The sequence below is a fragment of the Apostichopus japonicus genome, chromosome 12, assembly GCF_037975245.1.
Source record: "Apostichopus japonicus isolate 1M-3 chromosome 12, ASM3797524v1, whole genome shotgun sequence".
NCBI lineage: Eukaryota > Metazoa > Echinodermata > Holothuroidea > Aspidochirotida > Stichopodidae > Apostichopus > Apostichopus japonicus.
Genome location: NC_092572.1, coordinates 34,491,279 through 34,509,714, shown reverse-complemented (window position 1 = coordinate 34,509,714; position 18,436 = coordinate 34,491,279). Strand labels below are relative to the sequence as shown.

Here is an 18,436-nt window from a genome sequence, read left to right as displayed (position 1 = left end):
CAGGGGCAAACACATTTCCAAGGTTAAATAAAAAATGTTTTGACTTATGCTAGCGACATAATGTCATTATCACATTGAGTGTCGAAGGTGCAAAGCCCTTGCGTGGGGACTGGGGGTCCTCCCTGAGAATTTTTTTTTAATTAGATTGCTTCTGTAGCAATTTCCAATGCCAAAATCTTTGTGTTCCAGGATATTTTTAAGTAAACAATATGCCTTTGATTAAAGTTAAATATCAGATCACAACATTTGTGGTACCTTTTGTTTGATTTTGTGGGGGAAGGGGGAGGGGAAGGGGAATTCCCAAGATGCATTTCCCAAAATGCATTTACCAATATTCAAATGATTAGCAATAAGTGGGAAAAATCAGCCCTTGATGCCAAAAATAGCACCATGTTGCATCTATGCTTCTTAAACATGAAAGAGATTATTCTAAAGGAATACAGACCTTGAAAGTGTCTTCTACAACCTATATTGTTAGAACTAGGTGAGCATAACATGTGTAATTGTCATAACCCAAAAATGTCTGCCTTGTTCCAGGCGGAATACCAATTAAGCCTAATTTTAATTATATCTTTTCAAATAAATGAAAAGGCATGTATACAAATAAGGGTCAAGAAACCCGGCAGAAGCTCTCATAAAAGGTTAAGTCTATATAGATGATGCTAGGGGCTCAGCGGGCCGTGGACCCTACTGATGCATTTTTCATATATAGTCAAGCGGGGTAAAAAAAACAATTTACCTAAAGTTTGCTCTAAAAATTGATGAGTAAGAGGTACTGTTTCGGTTCCAATGTTCAAGTGTGTGGAGTAGGATTCTCTTAAAGAGAATCTAAAAAAAATTCTCTTTGCATCTAACAAAACTTCTCCGCTTCCTGTATAGTCATGGTTTATTTGGTTTTAATTCCATCATTGCAACTTACACTTATCTAGCGTCATACTTTCATTGTGTCACATTTTGTACTTCTCATTCGACTGCCAAGTATTGCTGACGAAGGTCCCACAACTACCTTTTGACAAAGTTTGGTATTGCAAAAGTTTGGTCCATGGGCTAGATGGGGTGAAATCAACCCGACTGGGGGTGACCTAGTAGGGGGTCTGACAACCCCTTCCCGACCAGGAATTTTGTCAGTTTTGCCTTTTTTGTAATGTACAGCCATACTACTTCCTTCTGACAAAGTTTGGTCCATGGGCTAGATGGGGTGAAATCAACCCGACTGGGGTGACTTAGTGGGGGGTCTGACAACCCCTTCCCGACCAGGAATTTTGTCAGTTTTGCCTTTTTTGTAATGTACAGCCATACTACTTCCTTCTGACAAAGTTTGGTCCATGGGCTAGATGGGGTGAAATCAACCCGCCTTTTGGGGGGTGGGTCAGGGTAAACTTTGTGGGGGTCTGACATCACCTTCCCGACCAACAAGTTTGTCAGTTTTTCCATTTTTGTAACATACTACCATGCTACTTCCTTTTGACAAAGTTTGGTCCATAGGCTAGATGGGGTGAAATCAACCCGACTGGGGGTGACTTAGTGGGGGGTCTGACAACCCCTTCCTGACCAGGAATTTTGTCAGTTTTGCCTTTTTTGTAATGTACAACCATACTACTTCCTTCTGACAAAGTTTGGTCCATGGGCTAGATGGGATGAAATTAACCCGCCCGGGGGTCTTTTTCAGGGGGTCTGGGGTCCGAACCCGACCACTGGGGTTGAGCTGACAATTTTTTTGTGAATGACCTAGATGGTCTAAGTAACTTTAAGGGGTCAAACCTTCTGGGCTAAATGGGGTGAAATCATATGGGACAGGCTCTTGGCCTATTTGGGTTTAATTGTTATTTCAAAATTTCATCAATGTGAAGGTGTGACATTGCAAAGAAATAAAAGACAATTTGGTTTCCTTGTGAGGTTATTTTACAATAAAATGCATAATTGGACTTAACTTACAGAAAATATTTATCATTACAGGCCTTACAAGTAGTTTGTGTCAGTGAAGTTACTTGGTGCATTCAAACTATCCATGGGAAAGGCAATTCTAGGATGAACAGGAAATTTTCCCATTTGGTAGTTATTATGTAGACAACAGTATACTCCCATCTTATAAGGAAGAAACCATGGAAATAGTGCACTTGTTTTCTTTGCAACTTCGAAAGGAATGTATCAGATTTCATTTACAAACATGCCTTACAGCCAGATTGAACTCTCATGAATTCACTGTGTATAGTCATTACAAGAAGACCATAGGCCTATGTGAGAGCTGGATGGGATCATATGTCTTGCTACTGGGAACAGTCACTAGAGAAGAGGAATGCATATGGTATCACTACAAGCATGTACTGTAGCCCATTTGCACAGTGATAAAGCTTATGCATTTGGAAAGAGTCTGCATAGAGAAAATTCATGCTCTGTCCAGGGAGTTGTTATGGACAACTCCCTGGTTAGACCAGAGAGTTCCATAACAACTCCCTGGTTAGACATTGCAAACTGTGTGCAAGGTGGGGTGCAAGGGAGGGGAGCATGTAATTGATTAAATGCCAAAGAAAGTGCCTCGATATATATTGCCAATTAAACGTTGCATTTTCTGATGTCCCACTTCTTATATCTCATAAGTAATCTAATTAAAGAAAGCCATCAAGGCTTTTTTTAGCTCAAGTTGTATTTGGGTCACCAGCGGTATGAGGATGGCCAGATTTAAGGGGGAAAAGTGCCTCCATGTGCCTCCCCCCTCTCTCCCCCACCCCTCATTGCCACTGACCATATGCACATGACCATTTTTGAATTGTACTGAATTCAGTTCTCCTTTAGTCATTTACAGTGGTCACACTAGCCCAGTGGTGTGTGCAAAGTTGTGTGGGGGAGAGGAGCTGTGGGGCCTTGGCCCCTACCTCCACGGTCAGTATAGGGAAAACTTCAGTTGGGGTAAATCAAGTCTATTGCCTTCAACTAGCCACACCACAGGAGCAAATATAATACGAATCTGGTTCTGTCTGTTGCAGCGTTTTTCTGAAAACAATTGATAACAATTGATAACCATTTGGCCATACAAAAGTTACTATATTATATTGTTACCCTGTACGTTTACATTTAATCATTTATCTTGTTTGCCAACTAAACATCTATAATATGGGAAGGTGTGATGGTGGAGGGGGGGGGGGGAATTGGATAACAGGGGAGGGAGCAGGGGAAGGGAAGAAGGGGTGGGCAATTGCATTTTCACAAAACTAGAGTTTTGTTTTTCCGATTCATTTTATGCAGACAGCATAATTTCAGTTTCAAACACATGGTTAAATCTGGAAAATAAGCTATGGGCACCCCTCTCCCCAGAACCCTCCCCTCTTTCAGACATTAATCCCCTGATGCTCTGTGCAGCTTTATGTGTGATCCATAGAAAACAGCATGCATTGTGCTACACTTAGGTACTTGTAGGTACTTGTTAAGTGAGAAGATTCAAATTCGGCCTCTCCACTTTCTGAACCCACCGCTGAATGTCATCAAGTGATCCAAATAATTCACGAATCTACACAAAATCTATCAATATGAATTATTCCTTAACAATTACCAGCATGAATCTAATCATTGATAGTACCTTATTGACATTTTGAGTCTATAGCTAGTTTTCCTCAGGCTTGTTGAAAACAATTCTCCTCTCCTTATGACCCTCCCCATTTAGTAGGCCAGCTGGGGCAGGTCTCACCCATCATGCCCAGGGGCCCATGAGGCAAGTGCCCATGCAAACATTTCACTAGTGAATAAAATGCTTCATTTTCCTGTTGTGATGCCATTGAAGAATAAGATTGACGAATTAAAAATGATGGTAAAAAAATCTTAATTCTTAAAACTTGAATCTAAAAATGACACATTTGTTAGACATTACGAATGCATATCTTCCATTAGTAACTAAATTGACTGAAAACCCAATTTTTCCTACTCTATAAGCATGTTATGATTTTGTAATTGTCTAAGGTTAACTTTCTAGCTAGGCTGACTCCTACTGGCTCCTGCTCAACTGAGTGTGTCTTAATTTAACCACATGCTAGAGTAAAAAAATTCTTACTATCATACTAAATGCATAAATTCAGCCATTACATCTTAAGAGCAAAAATAGTAGTGTTTCACTAAAATGTCACCAAAAAAAAATTGTGTAAAAGTAAGTTGGCCTGAGGTTTCGATCCTAGCATGATCTTCTTCAAAGGCTAAATGACAAGAAACAGCATGAAGGTAAAAACAGACCTCCATGATAACAGTAACAGAAGGGACTAAAACACGCACAGAATACAGACAGGTTAATGAGCATGGTGAACACAAAGAGATAGATGTAAGGGGATTAGTAGACAAGGGATGGAGAGAAGAAAGAAAGAAACCAGCAGGGGAAGAGGAGAGGTAGGAGATAAACAGTGGAGGGACAAAGAGAGGATTAAGGGAAGGGAGTAGGGAATAAACCGGAGAAGGTCAAAGACAGAAAGGTGTGGAGAAAAAAGGGTGGAAGAGAGCTATGAGAAGAGGAGTGAATGGGGGGGGGGAGGAAAGGGGAGAAGGGGGGATACTTATGTTATGACAGTTGAATTGTTTCATTACTGAAACATTTAGGAAAACAAATTATTTATGAGCGAGAACAATTTTCATTTTTTATTAGTATGGACTTCATTTTATAGAAGTACAGATGCCCAGTAACATTATTTTGAATGGTGTCATTTCTTTAGATAGAATTTTATATTTAAAGGCAAAGGTTTCTATGTCACAAGCACAATATGGTCCTTTAAGAACGGCCATGTGCTGAAAGAGGACCCTTGCATTACAAAGTAAAGTTTATGATCAAAGTAAAGATAATAATGTGTCTTTTGAAAATTATAAGACTTGACTTTGCCAACTCGTGACATTGAATTTTTGAATAGGAATTCTCTGGTAGTTTGGGCTGTTACACTATATTAACAGGGGTTCTGTTAACTTCAACACAGTTTAATTCAAAAGCGATTCCCTTTTTTCCTATATTCTGGTTCTTAATCCCCCAACCCTAAAATTGTTCAGGCCATTTAACAAGCTGTAACCATTTCCTGTTTGTCCCCCTTGACCAACAAAGAGCTTAATTGAAGATGTGCTGGACCCAACTTTAAGCATTAAAGCAATTGCAGTAGCCTGTGTCTGTCAGCCTATGGAAGTATTTCAGGGTAATATCTATAGTCAGCCCACAGTGTAGTTTGTGGATTGATTGATTGACAATGCTCGTTGTTCATTGGTTGAAACTGAGCATGTCAGATCAGGGCCGTCTTAACGCATGGGCCCACTGAGCCCTGGCCCAGGGCCCTGTGATGTCAGGGGCCCCGCAATAGTAGTAACCCCATGTCTTAATCTCAGAGGAAAACTTATTGAATAGGCCATTATGCCTGATTGAATTCGATACTTGACATCTTGTGACAAGAGTTGGTGAAACATTTGAGAGTTTGACATTAAATATTTGAATCTGAGTTGGCAACCCTGGAATATACAATGCCCCGAAGGCTTACAACACCAGACAACTCGGGTCCGTGGTCCGAGCACCAGTCATTTTTTCAATGCAATTCTCACCCCTCTAACCCTAACCCTAACCCTAACCCTAACCCTAACCCTAACCCCTAACCCTAACCCTAACCCTAACCCTAACCCTAACCCTAACCCTAACCCAACCCTAACCCTAACCCTAACCCTAACCCTAACCCTAGAATATATCTGGTAAATTGCCCTCCGAATTGTCCTATGCATGATGGTTACAAATTGTAATGGGGAACGTTCATTTTCAAGGTTAAAACTAATCAAGAATAATCTCCGGAACAGAATGGGGCAACGGCGACTTAATAGGCTCTCTCTCTCATGTGCATAGAAAGTGACATCCTCAAAAAGATTGACTTTCAGCCAATCATACAACAGTCAGGCGCGGCGGAAAGGAAAATTATTGGGGGGGTAAATGTGTGGAGACTATCTAAGCGGAGCGCCACCATCGGTTGGCGCGGAGCGTACAAGAAAATTTTGGGTTTTTCAAACCCCCAGATGGCCGGAAACGGCACTTCCCGAGTGTTTTATGCTGCGAATACCTAGCCCTAAAATATGGTTCTCAAGCCTGCAATTTCTCAGATTGCACGTAAAAATCTGTAAAAGCATAGTAATTTGTATATTCGATGGTGTTTTAAGAGAGTAGCTATTACTCGTAGTGTACTCGCAAAGACGTTTTTGAGTGTAGTAAATTACTACTTGCAATATGTTAACCAAAAAAAATCAGTTGCAAAATCAACATACTGTGAGTAAGTTAAAATTGTGAGACACATAAATCACTGGTAGAAGCATACATAGATCATTAATTAGCCTATTGTAGAAAACTTGGACTGAATAAATACACTGCTTTGGAATTCATGCATCAAAAGAGAAGTTATGACAATAACTTGGAGAGCATTTATTGGAATGTGCTAACAAATATTGAAGATACTTTTCCACAATGGTCATTGTCTTACAGTCAGCCATTATTTGCCTTAATTGTACAAACAAGTATAACTGCACTTTTTACTTTTACACTGAAATAAAATGTTGTTACAATGCTCAATGTTTGTGTGAATACATATATAGGACTTATCACAAACTAGTATCACATTCTACAGGATTTTTAAAGGTTGTTCTCATTTTTCTTAAAGGTGAAATGATTTTGTTTTATCTGTTTGCAAACTTCTTTCATTTTCAATGTTTTGGGGTACTTTTTTTGCTTTGTTGTATCATATAGGTTAGAACTTTTACCAACTTTTACCATTTTTTTTCAGTTTTTTTTTTGTACTTTCAATTGTCATTATCCAGTAAATATAGTTAATTATAAAAATGTTGAAAAATAAATATTAAAACCTTGTACAACATGACTTTTGACAACAATATCTTTAATACGTTTTAAAAAGAAAAAAGTACATAATCACTGCCAGTAATACTGGCAAGTTAGCTAATCAGGAAATGTAGGATCTGAAAGATATTGCAGGTCATTTTTTGTCTAATCAACATGAATTATTGTCTGGCAGATCGTCGATTAAGAATATTGTCAAAGACTTATGGTATTTCCTCCCCACCACCAGGTGCCCCTTATTGACAACCACTTAGCCCCTTCAAGTATTTTAGAAAATTCGTAATTTGTTTCGAATGTACTACATTGGCGTTTTCCTGCATATTTATTACCCTTCTTTTGTGGATGTGATTTCAAGTCTCAGCTAGACACCTTATTGGTTGTTGGGATTGATGGAGTGTGTACATCAATAGCCTGTGCTGTCTTAAGTAAATTTTTCGTGTGAAACATGTCCTTTATTACAGGTTTTTATATATCATAACAATGAAACTAAAACTTCAGTTGTTACTGAAATCACAAAAAATGTATGCACGTTGGTGACCCATATTTGGCTTTCACCACTTCTCAGCAATATCGTACCTATGATATTCCGCTCTAAATCTGCTTAACATGCCATTTGTCACAAATATTTGAGTGTTATTCCTAATATAACAGCATTTGGCAATTTTCGAAAGTACAAATTTGAAAGACAAGAGGGGGTGTCGGCGAACTGCTAGGTACTTGAGAGCACGAAAGGATTTGTAGTTGGGAGCAAACTGGTAGTGGGACAAAATGACCTGTTAATTACCTTTTCAAAACTGCCAAAATGTTGATGAATTAAAACATAGTATAGAAACTTAGAGCTCTTAAATGCATTTTTATATATTTTGATCATTACTTCAAGAAAATGTAACAGTATCTTCCGTCCCACACTAAAACTACAATTTCTTCTCACATTTACTGTGCAAATAATGTTTGTATACAGTTAATTGTCACTTGTATATTCCCAGTTAGTACATGCTGAGTCTCAATAGTCATTACTTTGTTTTGAGGTACCGATCTTGTTAGGTCTGTAAACAATATCTCTACATTTGACAAATTTCACCATGATGTCTTTGTTTGTATTTCAACAAAACTCACAATTTAATTTGAAGCAAAGCCCTGCAAAAGATTTTGAAGCTGCAAAAACTTACCTTTTACATAAAGCCAACAGTTTCTGACAGAGAACTGCAATATCAATGTACCTTGAATGTAGGGAGCTACCAAGTTTCTAAACCAGCCTCTTACTGTTAACCTCAAAATAACAAATTAAATGAACTAATCATTCAAATTAACTTATTTATTAATAAAAAAAGTTGATGTGAGTCTTAACTACTCTGGATCACGTTAGTTTGTACCTTTATTTGACAGGCATTATTGAATATTTTTTCAATGATGTGTCTTTCTCAAAATGTTTTACAGTATTTCTTTAAATCACAAAATTATTTAATAAATATTCACTTTGAGAGCATCACATCTCATATGCTAAAAGGAAAAAAAGGAAAAAAAAATCATACAAATCATATTTTAGAGTTCTTCTATTTACTTTCTACCTATTATTAAAATAAACAGTTAATTATTTACTTATGGGACATAATCCAGCCGTTTCATTCTGAGAATATTTCTGATAATTAAATGACCATCTATATCACAGTAGTACCTAATTTAAATTGGTGTGTGGTATGACTGTGACTTTGTGTACTTGACATAGGAATACACTGTATGCCCCCCTCCTACAGTAGTCTCATTTTATTCACAACAAATGGGCACTTTATGAATAAACCATTTACTTTTTTGGGGGGTCATGTTGGGGGGGGGGGTTTCTTTTAGTTTTGACTTCAAAGGTTTGTTAACTGCCAGGTACATTGTATTACTGTAGCGCTTCCATGGTATTAGCACATACAGTCTGCTTTATAGATAGTCAAGTTATCTGATTAAAATGTGAAACTCTCAGTACAGTCTAAAGAAGAGAAGTTTATTTCACTGGTAGCATTGTATCAGACCTTAAATGTTTTGGTTCCTTGTATATCATATTTATTAACGGGGTCACAGCCTCACAGGGTCAAATGTGTGAATATGCAAATTGTAGAACTGCAAATTTAAGTTAGATTTTAACAGGTACATTACATGATGGTTATATTAAACTTGGTATCATGCATATTACTATTACAGAACTTGAGAAACCACAGTGGTTATTAACCTTTAACACACGGCTAAGTACCGTTGTCTTTGAGATATTGCTGCTCTTGTTGTTTTATCTTATTTATTTTTTGAGTTAGTCATAAACTAACTTTTTTTGTCAAGTTTTGCATTTCCACGGTAACTCACATTAATTTTTGATGTTTTTCGTCTTCTCTTTGTACCGTATATTTTACTAACACAACATTACTTCTTCTATAGTAGTTACCACAATGCTGATGGCATACCTAAGTAAAAAAAAAAAATCAAAAATTTGCTTCATGTAGATTGTATAGGGAAAATTGAGTCGGTAACTCACGTACATATCTAAAAGCGCCAAAACTGGTAAACAAATTTTACTTAAAAAGTGTCCTCATACTAAGTGAACTCTAAGACATGTGAAATTTGGTAGTTATACCTTACCTACTATAGTAAACATATAGGTTGCCAAAAAATTCCTATATCATTGTCCAGTTGCATAAAAATGATGCAAGACACGGTAACTCACGTTACAATTTGTCCACGCATAACAGTTAATAAAAAATAAGTTGCTGACACAATTCAATCTTACTAATTTTTATGTAACAGTTTCAAGCTTTAATAAAATTACTTCTTGTGTTCACTTTGTAACACAGTGTAACTGTTATTAACTTATTTGCAGTTTCATATTATGTAGGAATCACTACAGTGCTCCATATCATTCAACAGTAGAGCCAATGAACACTGGAGGAAATGGCCAAAACAATTGACATCAATGATAAAGTTTGTTAAATTGCAAGTGGCGAGGTTAAATAGGCCCTGTGATAGTATTGAGGAATATTTCATGTTGGATGTATCTATATGGTTATGGGTTACTATGTCTAACACTGTCTAACAGCATTAGCAGCCCCCGTTTCTTATATCTGGCCTAGCTTAATGTACCAAAATCAAAATTCCTTTTAGCATACGAAAGGGTTAAATTGTAAGACATTAACACGCATATTAACTAGTGTTTGTAGGGGTATCCGGGTACCCACCCGTCGTGATACTACCCGGTTCCTAACTTATTACCCGAATCCTATGCAAAGTGTGACATTTTTTTTTGCATACCGATGGTTATGCAAGATTTTCCCATTGACTTAGTGTGGTGTTAGGCTACCATGTGGTCGAAGATAATAGCAATAATATAAGTATTCCATAGATATCTTATAACTGTGTCACAATTTCAGCAAATAAACATATGGTTAGGCTAGATTACCTGATTGACTTAGTGAGGTGTTAGGCTACCATGTGGAAGAAATTGAAAGAATTTTCACAATTATTATTTTTTCATTCATTTATTTCATAAATGGAAAGACTGACATTTACCAGATGTTATTAAAGCAGCATTTTGCGTTGGGTCGTTTTTTCCACCTTTTTAACATGTGCATCGATTTTTTTAGATGTATCAATCATAAAACAGCAAACTAAGATACCATCCAAGTTTCACCCTGCCAAGAGCGTTAATTAGCGAGTAATTAACGATTTATGTCGATAACGAGCAAAAGTGTCCTCGACAAAGTTTTCATATCTCCAAATCCACTAGTTTGAATTCCACCAATCAGTGAATAGTATGTTTATTCATGAGCATTTTGCGTTTGGTCGCCGTTTTCTACTTTTTTGACATGTCCATCGAGTTTTTTACATACATCAAATCACAAAACAGCAAATTAAGATATTAGCCAAGTTTTTCCCTGCCAAAAACGTTAATTGGCGAGTATTCCACGTACAAAATTAATCGCATTCAGTTCCCAAACCCACTAGTTTGAATTCAACCAATCAGAGATGCAGGTTTAGTTATGAGCCATTGCTAAAAATAGATTCAAGACAACTCCCTGGTACAACCAGGGAGTTGTTATGCAACACCCTGGTACAACTGCCATATAGACTGTACACAAATCAAGCGTGGTGTTATATTACGTATCTGTCAATGACGTTCGTAGTGTTTAAATATTCATATTATGGGCGAGGTTTATTGGGTTCCCAACGGAGAATATCTTGGAGAACAACAAAGTTGAAAGTTGCAATTTTTTCGACTTTTATGCCACCATTTGAAGTAAAATATAAATAGATAAGCTAGTTATGTATGTCGTTATGGCATAGTGGAGTCAGTGAGGTTGAGAAAAATCATAGAAAAGGACGCAAAATGCTGCTTTAATGGATTATAGACGGGATAACTAAAAAATAGTAATAATCGCAAGTGGTTTTTAACTAATTGTTATTCCAAATACGATCAAACTGCGGGAATCACGCAATCGCGCGGCTAATGCTAACCCTGGGCCTGCATATTAGATAGTAGTGGTAAAAACTGTTTAAGAGCTAAATTGGATATTTATATGGGAGAGCAAACATATGCAGCGACGGCAGTGCGATGTTAGTAGTGATGTTAATTTATTAACAAGTTAATGAAAGAAACAAGCAAATAGAAATTGTTGAGGAAGGTTTTATATAGGTCTAATCTTACACCTATTTGAACATGAAAACATTGTCAGTGGAGAATATAATTCATTTAGTATAGCATCCAATATGTAGTTTCTTGAAAATCGCGATACACAAGGGTAATTTTTTTGCCGGAGACTCGATGGGTAATGGCTCTCGGGTACCCGGTTCCTGATTTTTGGACCCTTGTAAACACTAATATTAACAATGATTATTAAACAGTGAAAACCACCAATTCAAATTTGAGTTCTCAAATCTTGACTCTGATAAGAACTAACTGAACTTCAATAACATATTTACAGTTTTAAGCCATAATTCATTGGGAATGAATTATTGTCCATTTCTCAACAACTCTGTAGAAAACTTGAAATGGTCACGGTTGTTCACTACTTTTGGTTTTTAAGTTTTACTTTTGAGTTATACCTTGGTAGCATAATTGTCTACTACACTGACATGATAAGCATGATAATACTGTATGGTAACTCACGTAACATGGTAACTCACGTTACCATTTGCATCACCTACCCGACTTAAACATAGTGGGGTGCACAACATTTCTTTACTTGTTTCACATTTGAGATGATGAGTAGAAACCAAAATCCAATTATGAGATTTTTAATAGTGTCATATTTGATGTATGGGGAAAAAATAATAATTTCAATAACTCATGTTACATCAGCTACAGTACATAGAGGTTTGAATAAAGCAAAAACTATATTATTTTTGATTATATATTCAAAAGGTTGGTAGTGATATCTGAAGTTAGTGCACTATGTAAGCAATAAATGAACAAATCAGTTGAGTATTACCATTTAATTTCTTAGGAGAACAAAAACAAATCTGTTAATAATTTGTGCACAAAATTTGCATTACAGCATCCTTTCACTTCATATGCAAATTTCTAAAATTCAATCAATATTTAGGAAGGTATCATATTGATTCCACAAACTTGGATATGTTTACAACAACATTTAACCAATGACAAAATGTGATTGCAGATTTTATATTTTGAGCCCATGTCCACTTTTTCATGGAAATGCCCATTGGACATTTCTGTAATTTTAGTTGAAGTGGCAATTCTTACATTATTTCAGTACTTCTCACTTAAAAGATGAGCTAGCTACTTGGAACTACATGGAGCCAGTATTGGGTGACGTATGTATAAGTTTATTTCAGGTTAGGATGTCTAAAACATCATTTTGCTTCTGCTTTTAACTGCTTTCAAAGTCACTGCATGTGTTTTCATGATGTTATATGTTTTGTGATGTTATCTCTTTTTGTGTAGTTTCATAAAAGGATCACCCCACACCAGGACTGCGTCCATCATGTTGAACTAAAGTGCGATAAGGAAGGCTTTGAAGTGAGGTACAAGTGTTTGCCCTGGGGGAGCACCAAGCTCAATGGCTTGCTGAGCACTTGGGCCATTCTATGGCTGTTCACCATCAACATTATAGGCTTCCAAGCAGCACCCTAGAAAAGGCAAAAGTAGCAAAACTACTCATGGCAGTCGACTCGGGCAAGTCTTCAAATTTTGTTGGGAGGACCTTAGACGAGATCTTGTTGGACGAAATAGGTATGTTTACAGAAGTTAAAACTGCAATGAGATGGCTGGGCTGTATAAATAAATCACCGCACGTAGGAGAGCAGAACTACTGCACAACTATCGTATATGTGTAGATTTTGACTCACAGATGAAACGCACCAAAACAAAAAATGAAATAAAAGTGACATCATGCAAAAGTCTGCTGACAATGCTGGGGCATTTTGTACTACAGATCTTTGAAGATGACACCACCTATTTAAGAATGTATTTCTGATACTAGTCTGTACCTTGGGTCATTAGTTTTTAAAGACATATCCTTCATTCTCTAGATTCAAGTCACTAAACTGCAATATAGATGGTAGCTGCGGGTTGAATTTGTTGTTTGTGTGGAAAATGTATATATAAAAAAAAAAAGCATGTTCATAGGTGCATCTTAAGTTTGCCTAACATTTATGTTTGGATCAATTACTGTTGATGTACTACTGGATTCAAAGTTTGCTAATATGAAAGCTGGGTAAATTTTAAAGAATGAGGGCAGTGAACCAATTAGTCTACTAAGTATGACATACTTAACAACTCTTATAACATTAGTTAGGGTCTTCCAAATCTTGTATAAAACAATCCTTACATTTTATGAGAAATCATGTTACTTTCTGAGTGTTATGTAGGTTGCTGAGCTAATTTCATAGAAAAAAATTTTCCTCTACAGAACTTACTCAGGTCTTGGAGGAGGAAGGTGAAACAATTGAGCAGAATGAAAAGATGGATAAAATGACTTCAGGTGAGAAATGTCACTTGTTGTGGCTTTGATCTAAAGACCTACTTCATTGAATGAATCAAAGTTTTGATGTGTATTAGTTTTATGTGTGCTGCTGTAAATGTAATGCATAATTTTATTTCTGTTTTACAGAAATTCCTGAACATTCTGAACAGATGTGTAATAGAGCTAAGGATGCTCAGCCAAGTACCTCAAAAACAGAAAGGAAACCAAAAAACACTTCCAGTAAGAAATGTTAGTTGTGGCTTTGATGTATATTGAGTGATGAAGGCTACTGAGTAGACAGATGGACTGTCTGCATACTTTGTATGTTTATGGATTTCTTTCTCACCTGGTGATGGAGAAAAAATGAGAATAACTAACTAACTTTCCAAATGCTCATCTTGGAAACACAAATTGAGAAGCACTAGCACAGCCTAGTTTCATAACAAAATGCTTAAACTTGAGGCATAAAATTTGCTATGGTTGGTGATAGTCGATTGAAAGAAACTTATTTTAAGTACATTTATTTTTCTATATCTGTCCTGCTTTTTGAAGAGTGGTTAGCTCCTTTGCAGCAAACTTTAAGCAGCTTTTTGCATTTTGTCGCCATTTTCCACCCTTGTGACATGTCCATCAAGTTTTCTACATGTATCAATCACAAAAAAGCAAACTAAGATATTCAGCAATACTTTTTCAGAAAATTTCTTTGAGACAATGTTGAAAGTTCTAACTTTTTTCCTTTAATTTCACCATTTGAAGTTAGATTTCTTCTTTTGTATGACGTTATGGCATTGTGAGGTCAATGAGGTTGTGAAAATCATACAAAAGGATGCAGAAAGTTGCAAACTTCTATTACCTAAATATTGATATATTTCTTGTTTTCAAGTATTATATAGATACTGCATACTTACTAAGACATGTCCTTGTTAAGTTTAAATTGTTATCTTGTCCTTTGATAAGAGAATAGTCTATCATATACGTCCTAGCCACTTCATGTGTTGTTTCTGACAGGAATGTGTCATAAACTATGAATTCCACCTTCTGAAATTGATGAGTATACAGTATGAAAATATTAATATCTCAAAGAGTCAAGGAATTTGTTTTGGTATGTTGCATGACTGATAGAAGTTATCCATTTATGTTTTTTGCAATGCCACAAAAATTTTCGACCTTGAGTCACTGTCTAATATTGAAAATAACAATTATATTGATAAATGAAGTGACTTAGTTTTCCTGTATTTTTGCATTTCTCTCTTTAAAAGGCATTCCAAGAAAGTGGCCAGAAGAAGACAAGGATATTTTAACTAAACATTTCAAGAAATACATCAAGAGAGGGACCCTTCCTGGAAAGGATAAGATTTTAGTATGCATGGAAAATTATCCAGCCAATTTTTCAGGAAGGACCTGGAAAAACATTAAGGATTGCATTAGAAACATTTCGTCATCATTAAAACTGCCAAGCATTTAGACGCCACATTTTTTTATTTTTTGGCTTTGTGTAGATGCCAAAGTATAAGTATTTTCCTAGAGTGGCAATGGTTTATTAGAGAATACTGAGTACACTTTTTGAGTACAATATCTGCTATCTTTCTGCTACATTTTTTCTGTTGAGAAAATAGTCCAGAATTGTGTCTGAGAGTTTGTGGAGGGGGGGGCGGGGACATTGGGGACTAGTATTATACAAAATTGGGGACAAGCATTATTACAAAATGACAAAAGTCCAGCGTATTTTCATAAAGTGGCAATGCCAGCTGCACTGGCGTTATTAGAGAATACTGAGTACAGAGAATATACAGTTATGCATTAAGCATATATACACATTCCACCATATTTGTACAAAATGACAAAGTCCAGAGTAATTTCCTAGATTGGCAATGCCAGCTTCTCTGGCATTATTATAGAATACACAGTAAGGTTTTTACTGAGTACACTTTCTGTTCCATTTTTTGCTGCAGAAAAAAAGTCCAAAAGTGTGTCTAATCTGAAGTATGTACCTAGACTGGCTATGCCAGCTTCGCTTATAGAAAACACAAGCATTATAGGAGAATATACAGTTTAATGCATTAGGCATATATACACATTCCACCATCTTTTTACAAAATGACAAAAGTCCAGCATATTTTCATAAAGTGGCATTATTAGAGAATACTGAGTGCACATTCTGAGTACACTTTCTGCTACAATTTTTTGTTCAGAAAAAAAGTCCAGAAGTGTGTCTGATAGATTGATAAATTATTAGAGAATACACAGTTAGGTATTCACTGAGTACACTTTCTGCTGCACTTTTGTTTTTGCAGGGAAAAAATGGCCAGAATTGTATCTGATAGCAGGTTGTGGGGAGTGGGGGTGGGGGGGGGGCATGAGCATTATATAGAACAATACACAGTTGTGCATTTGGTTTTCAAACAACTTTGTTTGTCATGGCTGCACTGCATTGATGTCAAATGGGGTGCCTTTGCCTACCTCAGTATTTGAGACAGTGGTCAGATGCTGGGGTATACACTGTAGTCCGTAGGACGGGGACATTAAATGGCCGTCCCGGTAGCAGGAATGGGAGCAAAATCACACACCTGCCTCGTTATCCTTTGAACACTTATCGTAAAGAGAAGGCTTGAAATAAGCCGGTGTTCATCCACGATCTAACACGTATATATGGCCTCAAATAAGCTAATTTCAGGCTTCTTCATCTTTGGGTCTCTAAACTAAACTATTTAACATAAACAAGAGCATATACGCTTTCCATTATTTTTGTACTAATGACAAAGTCTAAAGTATTTTCCTGGAGTGGCAATGCTAGCTGCATTGGCATTATTGGAGAATATAATTTTTTCAGAAACAAAGTCCAAATGTGTATCTGATTGTGTGTGGGTGGGGGCACGATCATTATAGGAGAATATCCAGTAATGCATTCCATATGCATTCCATCATCATTGTGCATTGGCATTATTGGAGATTATAATTTTTTTTTTTCAGAAATAAAGTCCAAAAGTGTATCTGATTGTGTGTAGGTGGGGGCACTAACGTTATAGGAGAATAAACAGTTATGCATTGAGCATATTCCACCATCTTTGTACAAAATGACAAAATTCCAAAGTATTTTCCTAGAGTGACAATGCCAGCTGCATTACCATTATTGGAGAATATAATTTTTTTGGAAAAAAAGTCCAAAAGTGTATCTAATTGTGCGTAGGTGGGGGCATGATCATTATAGGAGAATATACAGTAATGCATTCCATCATCATTGTGCATTGGCATTATTGGAGATTATAATTTTGCATTGAGCATATTCCACCATCTTTGTACAAAATGACAAAATTCCGAAGTATTTTCCTAGAGTGGCAATGCCAGCTGCACTGGCATTATTGGAGAATATAATTTTTTGTTTTTAGAATAAAAGTCAAAAATTGTATCTAATTGTGTGTAGGTGGGTGCACGAGCATTATAGGAGAATATACAGTTATGCATGAAGCATATGAGCATTCCACCATCTTTGTACAAATGATAAAGTCCAGAGTATTTTCCTAGAGTGGCAATGCCAACTGCATTGGCATTATTGGAGAATATAATTTTTTTTCTGAAAAAAATCCAAACGTGTATCTGATTGTGCGTAGGTGGGGGCACAAGCATTATAGGAGAATAAACAGTTATGCATGAAGCATATACACATTCCACCATCTTTGTACAAAATTCCAAAGTATTTTCATAGAGTAACAATGTCAGCTTCACTTGCATTATGCGAGAATAGACAGTTAAGTATTCACTGAGTACACTTTCTGCTACCATTTTTTTTTTCCAGAAAAGATCAAAATCATATCTGATACTGGGTGATGTGGTAGGGGAGGGGGGTGGGGGACACAAGCATTATAGAAAATACACAGTTCTGTATTGAACATAAGCATATATGCTTTCCATTATTTTTGTACAAAATAACAAAGTCCAAAGTAGTTTCCTAGAGTGACAATGCCAGCTTCACTTGCATTATCCGAGAATACACAGTTAGGTATTCACTGAGTACACTTTCTGCTACAATTTTTTTGCAGAAAAGATCAAAATCGTGTCTGATAATGGGTGATGTGGGGGTGGGGGGTGGGGGAAACGAGCATTATAGGAGAATACACAGTTCGGCATTGAACATAAGCATATGCTTTCCATTATTTTTGTACAAAATAACAAAGTACAGAGTATTTTCCTACATTGGCAATGCCAGCTTCACCTATAGAAAACACAGGTACTGCTGTATTTTGCTTCATTTTCCCCTGTAACACAAAGAGTACAATGTTTTTCACATTTGTTATTATGGTTATTATTAGTTATCACTTGTTTGTATTTGCTATTATCAGTTATTTTGGTTTTTATTGAACATAATTGAATATATAATTGAAATATATTTAACATGTGTGCAAAGTAGTTACCACTTCTTTAATGCTTTGTTGTCATCTTTCTATCTCTCAAATGTGTTGAACTGCTAAGCTATTAATGCTAATTCAAGATTCACTTTGCAACACTGTGCTTGCAACACTGTAAAAGTGTTTAATGTAACAAAGTTAACTGTTATTATTTCTATGTGGTTTTCTGAGTCTAAAACAATTTTGCAGCTGCTCCATTTCTGAACCTTTTATTCTGAAACTAGTACTATGTATTTATG

At 36.3% G+C, this 18,436-nt stretch overlaps 1 protein-coding gene across 3 annotated transcripts in view; it reads left to right on the top strand.

Moving 5' to 3' along the window:
• Positions 1 to 18,209, top strand: part of LOC139977712 (uncharacterized) — a 48,092-nt gene extending 29,883 nt beyond the window's left edge. Inside the window, exons 2-5 of one of the 3 annotated variants that reach the window (XM_071987222.1) lie at positions 12,774 to 13,061; positions 13,741 to 13,812; positions 13,942 to 14,043; positions 15,054 to 18,209. In XM_071987222.1, the coding sequence (XP_071843323.1) occupies positions 12,917 to 13,061; positions 13,741 to 13,812; positions 13,942 to 14,043; positions 15,054 to 15,259 (525 nt within the window). In that variant the 5' untranslated portion in view covers positions 12,774 to 12,916 and the 3' untranslated portion in view covers positions 15,260 to 18,209. Of the gene's footprint in view, positions 1 to 10,391; positions 13,062 to 13,740; positions 13,813 to 13,941; positions 14,044 to 15,053 lie in introns of those variants that run through there. The other 2 variants (XM_071987223.1, XM_071987221.1) reach the window with 2 other exon arrangements.
• The last annotated feature ends 227 nt before the right edge of the window (positions 18,210 to 18,436 follow it).